At 45.5% G+C, this 13,306-nt stretch overlaps 4 protein-coding genes across 4 annotated transcripts; 2 read left to right on the top strand and 2 right to left on the bottom strand.

Moving 5' to 3' along the window:
• Window positions 1-55: 55 nt before the first annotated feature.
• Window positions 56-2,072, top strand: PADG_11254 (ATP-dependent RNA helicase DBP2; the record flags this gene model as incomplete). Its single annotated transcript, XM_010759516.1, has 5 exons — window positions 56-120; window positions 293-471; window positions 547-1,515; window positions 1,581-1,688; window positions 2,005-2,072. The coding sequence occupies 5 exons, from the start codon at window positions 56-58 to the stop codon at window positions 2,070-2,072; spliced, it is 1,389 nt and encodes a 462-aa protein (XP_010757818.1).
• A 127-nt stretch (window positions 2,073-2,199) lies between these two features.
• Window positions 2,200-2,554, top strand: PADG_11253 (ATP-dependent RNA helicase DBP2; the record flags this gene model as incomplete). Its single annotated transcript, XM_010759515.1, has 2 exons — window positions 2,200-2,299; window positions 2,361-2,554. The coding sequence occupies 2 exons, from the start codon at window positions 2,200-2,202 to the stop codon at window positions 2,552-2,554; spliced, it is 294 nt and encodes a 97-aa protein (XP_010757817.1).
• A 754-nt stretch (window positions 2,555-3,308) lies between these two features.
• Window positions 3,309-3,701, bottom strand: PADG_01383 (uncharacterized protein; the record flags this gene model as incomplete). The annotated part of the gene is made up of 2 exons (XM_010758587.1): window positions 3,309-3,469; window positions 3,530-3,701. The coding sequence occupies 2 exons, from the start codon at window positions 3,699-3,701 to the stop codon at window positions 3,309-3,311; spliced, it is 333 nt and encodes a 110-aa protein (XP_010756889.1).
• A 7,232-nt stretch (window positions 3,702-10,933) lies between these two features.
• Window positions 10,934-11,629, bottom strand: PADG_01380 (uncharacterized protein; the record flags this gene model as incomplete). Its single annotated transcript, XM_010758586.1, has 2 exons — window positions 10,934-11,275; window positions 11,528-11,629. 2 exons carry the CDS (start codon window positions 11,627-11,629, stop codon window positions 10,934-10,936), a joined length of 444 nt encoding a protein of 147 aa, XP_010756888.1.
• Window positions 11,630-13,306: the final 1,677 nt, after the last annotated feature.

The following is a 13,306-nucleotide window of genomic DNA, read 5'->3' as shown; positions in this document are numbered from 1 at the left end:
TGTCTGTCCATCAACGAGTTGTTAAGTAACGTTTTTTTGATATATAATCATCATCATGTCTTACGGTGGAGGTCACGGTTCTTCGCGAGACCACTATGGTGGTGGTAGCGGTCATTCTAGGTAAGCACATCCAGTATTCTTGTTCTCTTGCAAGTTTTGGAATCCCTTGCTCGGATTCGGATCGATACGGGCTTGTTATTCGCGAAGCCTTGCCGCTGAATGCGAATCGTCATTTTGGTGCTATTTATCTTCCAGCAAACATAGCAGCAACTGACTCGAAATGAAGCTACAGGGGCGGCGGCTACGGAGGCAGCAACGCCTACTCCCAAGGCCACTCCAGCGGCGGTTATGGCTCATATTCAGGAGGTGGCGGTGGTTACAGTGGTGGCTACAGCGGCGGCTATAGCGGTGGTGCCAGCGGTGGTGACAGAATGTCCAATCTTGGTGCTGGCTTGAAAACGCAAAATTGGGGTATGTTCTCAACAGTCTTGACAATGTTATTATCTATCCATTTTGTCAGTGGATGCTAACGTGAAGGTATCTCAGACCTGTCATCTTTGCCTAAATTCGAAAAGTCGTTCTACAAGGAACATCCTGATGTCGCTGCGCGATCAAGCCAAGAGGTTGACTCGTTCCGCAGACAGCATGAAATAACTGTACAAGGCAAAAACGTTCCTCGCCCCGTTGAAACCTTCGATGAAGCCGGCTTCCCACAATATGTCATGACGGAGGTCAAAGCTCAAGGATTTTCAAGGCCCACGGCCATTCAGTCTCAAGGTTGGCCCATGGCCCTCTCTGGTCGTGATGTTGTGGGTATTGCAGAAACCGGATCTGGAAAGACTCTGACATACTGTTTGCCTGCTATCGTTCATATTAACGCTCAGCCTCTTCTTGCTCCGGGAGACGGTCCAATCGTCCTTGTTCTCGCCCCTACTCGTGAGTTGGCAGTTCAGATCCAAACTGAAATTACTAAGTTTGGGAAATCTTCTCGTATTCGCAACACCTGCGTATACGGTGGTGTCCCCAAGGGACCTCAAATTCGAGACCTGACGCGTGGTGTCGAAGTTTGTATCGCGACCCCTGGCCGCTTGATCGACATGTTGGAGGCCGGAAGGACTAACCTGCGACGTGTTACTTACCTCGTCCTTGATGAAGCAGATCGCATGCTTGACATGGGTTTCGAACCTCAGATCCGCAAGATCGTTTCACAAATTCGCCCTGACCGACAGACTTGCATGTGGTCCGCTACATGGCCCAAAGACGTCCGACAACTTGCCCAAGATTTCCTTCACGACTATATTCAGGTCAATATTGGCTCTATGGATTTGTCTGCTAACCACAGAATTACCCAAATCGTCGAAATTGTCTCCGAGTTCGAGAAACGTGAACGTATGGCCAAACATTTAGAGCGCATTATGGATGACAAGAATGCCAAAATTCTCATTTTCACTGGAACAAAACGTGTTGCAGATGATATCACTCGATTCCTGCGACAGGATGGATGGCCAGCTCTGTGTAAGTTTTAGGTTTTTACTGGTGTCCGTCCCCTTTTTATGTGATTATGCTAACAATCTCCATAGCGATCCATGGCGACAAACAACAAAATGAACGTGATTGGGTCTTGAACGAGTTCAAGACTGGAAAAAGCCCCATCATGGTTGCCACCGATGTAGCTTCCCGTGGTATTGGTATGATGAATCTGCGACCTTGCTTCCCCTCCCCCTCCCCCTCCCCAGTACACTGTTATTGATCCTTCACCCGTATTGATGTCGTGTGACCATGACCCAATGCTTCTGCTCTCTTAAAACATGTTGGTAAACATGGTTCGTCCCGGCTTTCCGGCTCTATCGTTGGTTCTCCTTTATAGGGAACCTTGGACTTACTTGCAGTATAGCATGTCGTTGCTTCTGATTATGTCTCTCTACTCTGTAGCTCATTCAAGTAGAGAGGCAGAGTTCTTCTCTTTTTGAACTTATTCAAGCTGCATTTCCAAGGTTGTTTCAGGACCACGATTCATTTCCAGCCCATGGACACTTGAAATACGAATCTTCGGCATTGATCGAAGAGAGTGATGCATCCAAGTCTCACACGACTGAGAAAAGGGTGGCCCAGGCCATTTGCTTTCTCAATTGTGCTCTGTCTTTGCTAACATCAATTGTGTGTCTGAAGATGTTCGCGATATTACTCATGTGCTGAACTATGATTATCCGAACAATTCGGAAGATTATGTTCACAGAATTGGCCCGGACAGGCCGTGCCGGTGCCAAGGGAACTGCCATTACCTTGTTCACCACTGACAGTATGTTAAACCCTTACCGACTGCACAATGTTAACATCTATATGCTAACTATTCATAATAGATGCTAAGCAGGCTCGTGATCTGGTTGCTATTCTCAATGAGTCAAAGCAACAGATTGATCCTCGCCTTGCCGAAATGGTCCGCTACGGCGGTGGCGGAGGCGGTGGTAACCGATGGGGTGGCCGTGGTCGCGGTCGCGGCGGAGGCTTCACCGCTTCCAATGCTGCACCCCTGGGCAACAATCGTCGCTGGTAGAAAGAGCATGTATCTCGCTCCTAATGCAGCGCACGTCAATCTTCGTAGATCCCGCCCCATTCTTCCCATTCTCGAGACCGGGACCCTTTACCCGATATCGATACTGTTCATTTATGTTCTAAAATTCTTGAGTTTGACATGGACGGCGTTTTTCTATGCAAATGGATATAGACTCTGCGTTGAATGGTTTACAGCCATCAACAACGCTCTGTTTTCGTTTCTTTTTTCTTTCCCTTCTTTTAATTTGTTACCCAGCAAGATTTACCGGTTTTGATATCTTTGTGCGTTCAACCTAGAGAACGAAAGGGCCACGGAGCTTCTGTGCGTCGCAACCCAGGTAAAATGATCTTAGATTTCCCTTGCGTTTTCTATTTCCTTGTTTCTTTGATTACCATAGTATGTTATTGTTTTCTACCCACGTCCTTTCTCATTTTGATGAAAGGAAGTAACAGTTTTAACAAAAATTCGCAGAATCGCGGGATACATTTAGTATTTATGTTATCCTTGTTAATTATTTCCAATACAATTGAAAAACTTTTATATTATGATAGGCTCAACCGTTTCAAGTGCTTCATACTTGTTTTTGGCGGGTGCAATAGGTGCAACATTATCAAGTTATAAATTTGCTTTTTGTATGAACCAAATAAATATCCGTGTAACCAAACATCAAGTGGAAGCCCATCTATACATACACTTCTCCATCTATATACACACTTTTCAACCTGTAATCCTGAAACGGGTTTCCCAAGGGTGGTCAACCACGGCGTGCATCCAAAGTTCCACAGAGCGTATGGAATCTCTGCATGATGAACTGATAAAATAGCAAATCCCAACTGGCAATTGACGCTTGACATGGTGAAAGACCCCCGAAAACTCGGGCAACGACAGGAGCATCGGTAAACGATGAAAATCGCCCTGGCATGATTGTGAAGTATAGTAATGTATGTACATACATACAGCCTTTCAGGGCCTAACCTTCCGAACCCCAATGGGGGAACTGCATTTCAGTCTTCAGTCTCTCGGTGGAATATCCCTGAGTCACATCGTCCTGTGGGGGCACACCGAAGTTGAGCTCCCCGAATATGTTCTTCTGAGGGCCGCAAACGACGAGCATGTTTCTTCTGCAAAACATCGACCACGCACGCATTTCTGAACTGGGACAGAAGCATGGGATATGTAGCATAGCGCGATGAAGAACATGTTGTTGTTCCCTTTCCCTTGTACTCGTCGGATCAGTTGATATTTTCTCGCGGGTTACTAGCCGCAGAACACCGATGTGTAGGGTTGACGACATACATCGCTGAAATCACAGAGCTGCGTTGCTTGTCCTTCAACTTGCCCAAGGGAGATGGGAAACATGAAGGCATTGGCCCCTTGTGCACATAAACATACTCTTGGGGACGTAAAGGAGTGTTGCTGGCGAAAACAGATCCCCATTCTTAACATTTATTCTGCACATAGTTCAATAGAACCACAATATGTCAATTGGTCCCTCATTGTGGCCACAACGTGCGGAGGGCATATGTTTTGGCATGAGATAGGTATACGTTGAGATATAAATACCACATGTTATCGAACAATCCGTTCGGTAAGGATTCAACGTTCACGTCTCACTTTTATTTCATTGCAGTGAATCAGGCAAAGTCGGAAACACCATCTGCCTAGTTGCGATGTTGTTGATGAGAGCCATTGTTAAGTCGCCTGAGGCTATATCTAAAGTGATGCCCGGTCGTTTGTGCCCTGCATCTTTGTGCCCTGCATCGGAGTCCGTCGAACTTTTTTATAATTTTGGGAAAAAGCAACCGCCCAGAATCTGGGGAAAACTAGTCAAGCTTGCATGACAATAGCAGTTTTAAAAAGCAGGGACCTTTTTGTTTGATGTGGAAGAAGAGTTAACTATCGGTCCATCATGATTCCCCATCCTGTTGCTGCCCGCCGTCCCCAATGGTTCTCGAAACAATGGCACACAGCGGCGAAGAATTCTCTCTTGTTCCAGCTGGGTCGCAGGGGATGCGAAAATTTCTGCTTTGCCACCCTCAAAAAACTCGATTTCGTCCAAGACTTGCATATGGAATCTTGTCTGATATCATTCGTATTCATGGTTCGAATGCCAAACCTTTTTTTTTTCGGACAGATAATTTTGTGGGAACCCATGCTGTTCGGCACAAATTGCTGTCCGCATCCACTTCCCTTCTTATTATATTACGGTTACTTTCAAGAATTTATTCCCGTCCCCGCCATAAGCCTGGCTGTCTCATGGGTCAAAAATGAGGGTGCCAGACTGACCTGTCTTTTTGCCTCTCAATTTTGTACAACATCCTTGTCTTGTTGTTTACTGCAAAGTCTCCACCAGAACGAAAGAGGCAAATGCATGCGAACTTTGGCTTGTGAGAAGAGGGACACCCGGTCCCTCAGAAGATTGTAAAATATATGCAAATAATCATATGAAGTGGAGCCAATTAGTTATGCTTGTTCATTACATCATTGCATCCAACGAGTTCCCGAGGAACATCGTGTTCGTGAACCTTGGCTTTTGGCGTTTCTGCAGGTCTCATCCCATGATACCTTGAATGACAGAAAAGAAACCTCGTGTTCCAACGTCATGCGGAGGTCTCCGTACGTACCGCACACCGATCTCCGAACAGGTTAATTATGTGTGTCGAACAAGTTTCTTGGTCATCCTCTTCCTCCTCGAGCATCGTTCCGTAGGTCTCGACATAGCTGTCATGGTAGCGCCAGCTTTGTTGGCAGCCTAGTCCGTCCGGGATAGACTCGCGGGAGAAAAAGACTTTATGGTTCAGGAACGTCTGTTGTGCACACAATCTCTCCTCTCCCCCCCTTGGGCCAAAGCACAGAGGGGCCACAGAAGGATGTGCGTTTTAACTCCGGCGCCGGTCCCAACGCATCGCTGCGGACCAAATTAGCAAAAAACAAGCGAGGTTGTTTCGTAATCTTGGTATCAGGCGTTGTATCCCAGTACCGGCAGCCAGCAATGATGCTACTGCACAGATCCCACCTTTTAGCGTTCCCAAATTTGAAAGAAATCGAAGTGCGGAGTACGGAGGAATAATGGACAAATAATCAACGTTCCCTGGTGCCATTTGTGCCGAGAGCGCGCTTTTCTTCCCGCATGCTCGTGCACCAGCTTTGATCTCACCAGCAGCACCAGCAGCACCAGCACCAGCACCAGCACCAGCAGTGGGACTTCAGGAGAACAGATCGATTTTGCTGCTAAAGTTTCAGGGAGGTTTAGCGGCCCGGTGGGACGAAGCAATCTCTTACCAAAGGACCGGGTGTTAAATCAATCATAATTTTAATTATCGAAGAGAAACGCCCTCCGCTTCCAGTTTCATCTTTTGTTCAAAACTCAACCGGCTGAGTTTCAGGATTTCAAGGATCCTTTTCTGCAATATTTTCTTTTTTTTGTTTCTGTTTTCCTTGTCGAATAAACGCCATTTTCAGGATGCATGCAATTTTTGTTAATCATGCACAGCCTGCTAGGGTGAACGCGTGTGCATATCGGAAACAGGAGATTGTTCGTAGTCGGTCGTTCGACTTGTATGTAAAGTGAAAGGGGAGAAGAATGCAAGGTATCGCATACCAAGTGATTATCATTGTGGGCATGGGCAAGGGGTCTACAATGGACTATTGTTCAACCTCGACATTCAAGATCTTCGGGTTTTGAATGGTCACCAAATCCATGAAATTTTCGAGACTGGTTACGTTATTGTCAATTTAACCATCGTGTGCCGCGAGAGGCGCGGGGCTGCACTCGTCGCCATGAAAATGCTTGCGTTGGATTATTACCTGGGCTCAACGACGTTCTATTTCTCATCTCCTGATGAAATCCTCTTAATGCTTTCATAAATTCCGAAAGAAAAAATAAAATAAAAAAAATCTCTTTAAGATATTATCAACAAACAAAATTGCCATCCCATCATGAGAAATATTTTCTGTGGAAAGTTATGCAGATTATCTCCAGGAGTAATCTATGCGGATTTTAAATATTCAGAGCCGTCGCAATGCCACGACGGAAGCCATAAGGCTCCATGGAGTCCATACACATGTACATGGATTTGCGACGTGCTAAAGACTCAAGACAGTCAATTGGTCCTTAATTCTGGTGGCCCAGGATTATGAATCTACATTCATATGTTGCTGAATACCCGTGTCAACGGTATGGTTTCCATATCCCTCACCCTCATAAAAAAAATGATGAAAAAAAAAGGCGCTTATCATCCACTACATCTCCTATTGAGATGTTCAGGGTGATCAATGGAAGTTGAAGAGGCAATAGCATCTGCGCAGGTTGTCCATTAGAATGGTGAAACCTGTCAACGGCGCCTCAATAATTCTTTGGGGTCTTCTGAGGTTCATTTTATCGAATGAATGCAACTTCCAGGAAGCCAATTGAACAGAAACCGAAGATGGCAGACGGGATTTTTGAAGACACGACCTGGGGAAGCTATTGCTCTTTTCATATGTTGAAGCTACCGGTAACATCTTGGAATGGTCACGGGTAACTGGCTCTTTACCAGTTTTTAATGCTTTATAAAATGGATTCCTGTTTATAGCCATATCCTCAAGTTACTTGTTGTAGCTAAGAAAATACGCTAAACTTTCTGGTTATCACCCGTTGTGTTTGAAAAGTCTCTAGTCCAATATGTCAGACATGCAGGGAAGAGGCACCAGAAAAAGGAAGATTCTTAGGAGGGAGGCTAAACTTGACCCAAGCGCCAACTGCATGCACTATACCAATCCATGTGTTTGGAACAAGCCGAAATCATCTTGTCGAGTTTAAGCTTAGCCGCGATGCGGCAAGCTCGCAGCTGTTAGCCTGTCATGCTGTTAGAGGCGTTTTGGTAAACCATTGGGGGCAGCACGGGGAATGGGACCAGAGATAGTGCCCGCGAGTTAGCTGATTGTTTCTTCCATTAGTCGTGCGACCCAATGTCTTGCACATGCGGATCGAGGACAAAATATTAAATCAAGGGTCCTTAAATCAAGTTGTAGTTTAATTTAACCTTTTCAAGGAGAAACCCCCGGGGCAAAAGGCTGCTGTGTGAAATGAGCTATCATCCGAAAATATTTTCGAGATGTTTAAAATTATTTGTTGATATCGCGCATCTCCAAGGAAATGAAATTGCGACTCCATTTTTATTGTTTTCTTGCATTGTGGAAGTTCGGCGACTTCTCAATCGAAATCCACAACGAGAAGATCCCAATAATGACCTGCCATAATACACACAATTGCACAGTAAGGAGTATGTAGAACGACATATCTCGGTCCCACCAGCAAAAATGAACCTGCTAGAGCAGGGAGTGCAAGGGTGGACGGCAGGATACCCCCGTATGGATCAAGTAAAAGGCTCACCCCGCAAGAAGCAGACAATTGCATGTGTATGTTTTCATTGGGCTGTATTGATTGCAATTTAAGGGATTTCCTCAAGGAGCGAGTGCACCGATTGAGTGAGATGCGAGCAGCATCTTCCCCCTGAGCTCGAAAGTTTGACTGGAAAATCAGTCACATATTTCTTTTTCTGTTCTTTCCTGCTTCGGTCAACAACAATCATGAATACAAGGGAGTGCAAGCAAGGAGTGCTTCAGGGGAGAGAAATTATAGGGGATTGTCAGTCAAAACTTCAAAGTGAAGTCAAGAAGCATGTCAAAAAAATATCGCGTCTTTGGTGCTTGCGAGAAAGAATAAGGCAGAGACGTTCCATAAATACATCCCGAGTCCCGCACGTGTAATCTGGACGGCAATTGGTACCGTAACAAAACGAGTGCTTCTCCGCTCTTCGTGCAGCGGTCCAGAAATGTTAACATGCATGCATGAAGCTAGCTGACAGGAGGATGAAGAACACGCCATCCATGCAAAGTACAGGGGATGGGAAGTTGTGTCTTGGCAGGAGGTAACGTCAAACCGGCGTTGTCCCAGACACAGGCTACAGCAATGCAGGTAAGGACCCAGAAGATGGAGAGATTGACGGGCTTATCGCCATGAACCATCAGATGATAGCATGTGCACTAACGCATGTTTTTGGGGAGACCAGGCTCTGCAGGTATGCTCAAGTGGATTAGCACGAGTGTGCCAATAATACTTGAGCATCTACGGACGCCAAGCAGGAAAACCTGAAAGTTGACCTGTTGTTGACCCCTTTGTTGACCTCTTGTCACCTTTATCGCAAGGCGGCGGCATCCACATAGCCGAGAAAAAGAGACGCTGGATGGAGGAGTATGGGGCCAATCAACAAAATTTGCAGTTGTGCACTCCCGTAGAGCCCAGCCTGCTAACACTTGTTTGCGTAGTTTTTTTTTTTTTTTTTAAGTCTCCAATTTGTCTCCATACTCTGCTTGGCACAATCCGTCAGCTCATCACGTGAATATAAATGAAATGGAACCAACCCATTTTCTGAGCAGCGTGCGGCAGCAGGGAAAATCGAAGGGTGCGGGGGACGGGGAAGAGACTCCGAAGACCGAGTTGAATTTCCCGCAGAGGGCGAACGCATTCACACAAATCTTGCTAGGTGCCGAATAATGGTGGTGTCGGAGATTTTGACATCAGAAATCGCTGTGGCTGCTGCTGCTGAAACACCGTGTCGTTTTAAGCATATCGCGTTATTCCATCCAACATCTCTGCAAGTCTGGCAGTGAACTTCACAAAATAGTGTGAGGGGAGGGAAGGACCTTTTTTACAACGTGCGGGGCTGGCAGATCAAATGGAAATGATATGGGCGCCAAGCAATCATGACAAACGCTGATCAGTTGGAATAATTAAAGCAGCAGTGAATGATTGGGCGCAACTGAGGGAAAATCCTGGTGGGGGGGTTACTCCAGACGGATCATCTGGATGATGCCTTGAAATGGAAATATGGCGACAGAAAGGAACATGCAAAAAAAAAATAAAAAATAAAAAAAATAAAAAAAATAAAAAAAATAAAAAAAATAAAAAAAGGCGAAAATACGAAGTGAGCAATGAGCATTATAATCAATCCCCGAAATCCCGAGTTGATGGGACCCAGCCTCAGCTCAACATCAGCAGGCGATACGCTCTATCTCTCTGCCAATGAATGATACTGTCGGTAACTTTACTGCACAGCCTGCAGGGAGGTACTAGGGACCAACAGATTTATTGAAAAATGCGTGAATGTTGTTGCTGCAGAAAGTTTCCCGCAAGGTCCCATGTATTCATCCGCTTCAACCCGGAGAAACAAAGACCCTGTTGGAACTTACATGTTTTGTGTGAAGGGCAAAATACAACTCATTTCAACCTAACAAAGTGATGTTGGCAGAGAAAACAACAAGGGGGAAAAGGTTTCAAAGACATGAAAAACTATCATGTGTCGGGGCCCAGGTCTTTGTGCGTTCTTTGCTGCCTGGGCCTAGTTTTCATCCATAGGCTTCTAGCGTGTTAAATTAAAGGGAGACCACGCAGTTAGCGTGCCAATCGTCGGGATGGAAGATGAATTCCATGGGTCAATCAAGGATTTCTAAAGGCGCTATATATGATGTGGTCTAGCTCTGCGTTGCAAAAAAAAAAAAAAAAAGAGGGAACTGTCGTTCTCATTTGCTGTTATCGAGATCAAGCTAGGGAAGCTTGTTGAGCATGGTGCCCGCTGGGGAGCAACCTATCGATCAACATCTCGGTTCCTGACTTCGTTGTTAATGGCTGTTCCATTTTCTTCTTTTGGATTAACCGGCGGACTGCAACTTCGTCATCATCATCGCTGATGTTCGTCGATCAGGAGGAAAACAAAAAGCAAAGAACAAAAAAAAAAATTAAAAAAAAATTAATAAAAATAAGGGGAAAGAAAAAATAAAAATAAAAATAAAACTAAAAAAGGAAGAGGAAGAGGAAAAAGAAAAGAAACCAAAGGATGAGAATAAAAAGAAGCAAAAAAGAAAAATTCAAGATGTATCAATGAAGCAATCTTCCTTCTGACAACTCATCCCTCAAATTCCAAATTCCAAATCCTAACAAGAAATAACTCTGCCTTTCACATACACATAATTCATCATTTTTTGTAGTCGTTTAATCTTTCCTAAGCATTCTTTTTAATTTCTTTTTTCTTTCTTTCTATGGCTTTTACTCTGCCAAGAGCCAACAACACAGATTTGCAATTATTGCAGCAGTTCCTTCGTAGCCGCTAGAAGAACACATGGCTTCATGTCTTGCCTGTCCAAAATTTAGATTTCCTGGTGTTCAACTACAAGGATTGAACGCGATTTTGGTCGGATCTCCGGAAGTCCTTGAGTCAAGAATCACCAACGCGTTTCATTTTACCGAATCATGGCATTTCATCGTCTGGGTGGTACCCTGAATTAATTATTCCTTGGAGATGTCCATGTTCCCCCTGTTTTTGCAAACGAGACATCGGTCTAGCTCTTCCTGGCCGCATTGATACTGATCAACTGATCTTCATAGGAGCGTCCACTTGATGGTAATGAAACTATATTTTTCTCTCTCTTCCTTCCCCCAAGGATAATCCGCAGCGGCAAAGGAGTGAAATCAAAGGATCTCGACTCATTTCTTGCATCTGAAAGACTCGGGGAGGCACTCTGACTTGTCAAGTCGCCAACGCGGCCCCCGCCCGTTTCGCTTGCGAACCTGGATGCTGCCACTTGAGCAAGGCCCGCCACATAGATCGGTCCATTCTTAATTATCACAAAGGGGCAAAAGGGGCGCAGAGTAGACCTCTCAGCAGTTGGGAGCATATGACTCTTTGCATTTACCAGGAAACGTGAAAAGAAAAGAAAAAAAAAAAAAATTCTCTTCATGAGATTCATTCATTATGGAAAACCCACAGTTGGGGAGAATGCTTGGGGAAAAAACAGACACATAGATAAACAAGTGGAGACCGGAGGGAGACTTAGATTTTGGTTGGTGCAAGTTCTTGCAAATTCTGCACGCGCGAAAATAACGACAGAATGGGCGCTTGGCATTACCTTGAGCACAGCATAATAACAACATACCAAACATTCCCAAGCTGTGGTTGCAGGCGATTCCGGTGTATCGCTACGCTGCCACAATACGGCAACAACAACATGGCCGTATCCATGTAGTATCCGGTGCATGTTTACAGAGTGTATACGGAGTAGTTAACTATACGGAGTGTTTATGTGAGCCCATGTTTCGTTAAAGTAAAGTTAATGATAGGAACCGAGATAGCAAGCCGGAGACACACAACCATGTGGCCCCCCGATGATAATTAAGAGAGCCCAGGTAACAATTCCCCGGGCTGACTTGTAGCCTCTGGAGCCTCCAACCTCCAGGCTACGAGGCCGCTGGGCGTCAAGCTAGATTCTGCAAAGAATCTTGAAGAGTTGCGTTGGTGCATCATTTGACGGTAATTTTATGCACGTATCATACCCCCCTGCCTGAACTGGGTGGTACCCTTAAACCTCCGGCCCAGCAAACTTACAACAAAAGCAGCCCTGTGAATGGCTGTTAGGCCCTTGTTTGCTTAGGTAATGAATCGCAGAAGAACACACACAAAAAAAAAAAAAAAAAAAAAAAAAAGTCAAAATAAAAGCAGTTGAAAAAACAAAAATTCAAAATAAGTATGAAGAGTGATGAAAAAGTAGGGAGTCCAATCCATCATCCTGTCACAGTCATAGATTTATAATAAAAATCTAAGCAATGCTCATGCTTGAAACACCATGCAACAGCTTGGTGCTTGGTATTTGGTATTTGGTATTGGGGAAGGGAGCTCAACTGTATGGTATTTTGGGGTAACTCTGTCAGGTCATTCCCGCCGATGCGGCGGCTTCTTCCGAGGCTTGGTGTGGCCTGACGTGTCGACATACGATAACCGAGATTTTGACCGGGATCACCACGTGACCATATAGATCACGTGGTGCGTGGGATTAAGTATTCGGGAAGATCCCGTCGTTCGTCGTCGTTGTTGTTTGTCCGTCTCTTCTGTCCTTCTGCGCCTGTGCCTTGCCCTTGGGTGCTTCACACTCTGTGCACGTCCCATTATTATTAATCAGCAATTAATCATTGACTCCTCCCGCTTCCAAATTACTGAAAAGGCTTCAAAGACTGCCGCTAACTAATAAATTCCTCCTCTCACAGTCTAACAATTAGCAGACTAAGCCGTCTTTGCGTCGCGAACCTTGAACCTGGGATCCCTCTTGCCCAACCGCCAAACCCTCTTCTGACTAGCCTCTGCCACCATTCCCTCTTAACGCTAGCCTCAAGCACGTTTTCAACCGTTGTTGGCCTGTCCAATTCTCCAGACCCAGGGCTTATCAGCCCCCTAACCTTCTTCCGCTCTTGGTGCGTTGCCACGAGTCCGCTCGCACCAAGTTGACGCTTGCGACTATTACAGTTAGTTCCACGCTTGTATGTGCCATTAACTATTACTTACTTCTAACCGTCCCCTAACCCCCCCCCCCCCCCCCTTCCCCCATTCCCGTTGTTCCTCCCCTTCACCAAACCTCCCAACCATCACCCTAGCCCTTCCGTCGGGCCTTTTCCCACACTCCCCCAAAAATCCTCAAGATCCCCTCCCCGGTTCCATCATGGACCGGTCACTGGGCGATGGCTTTGCCACTGGATGCCATCAGACTACTGACCTGGGCTCTAGTTCTCCCCGTTCCTCTAGGCTAAGTCATCCGTCTGGCGAGTTATTTCCAAATAAAAGTGTGTGGGCCAAGAGAATACCCATATAGAGCGATTGGTGATAATCGAGTTCAACCCTCCTCCGCATCCAGAATAAATATTTGGAGGGAAATAATAATACAGCC

The sequence above is a fragment of the Paracoccidioides brasiliensis genome, assembly GCF_000150735.1.
Source record: "Paracoccidioides brasiliensis Pb18 unplaced genomic scaffold supercont2.2, whole genome shotgun sequence".
NCBI lineage: Eukaryota > Fungi > Ascomycota > Eurotiomycetes > Onygenales > Ajellomycetaceae > Paracoccidioides > Paracoccidioides brasiliensis.
Note: the sequence above shows the minus strand (reverse complement) of the source record. Positions and strands in the feature narration are given on the sequence as shown.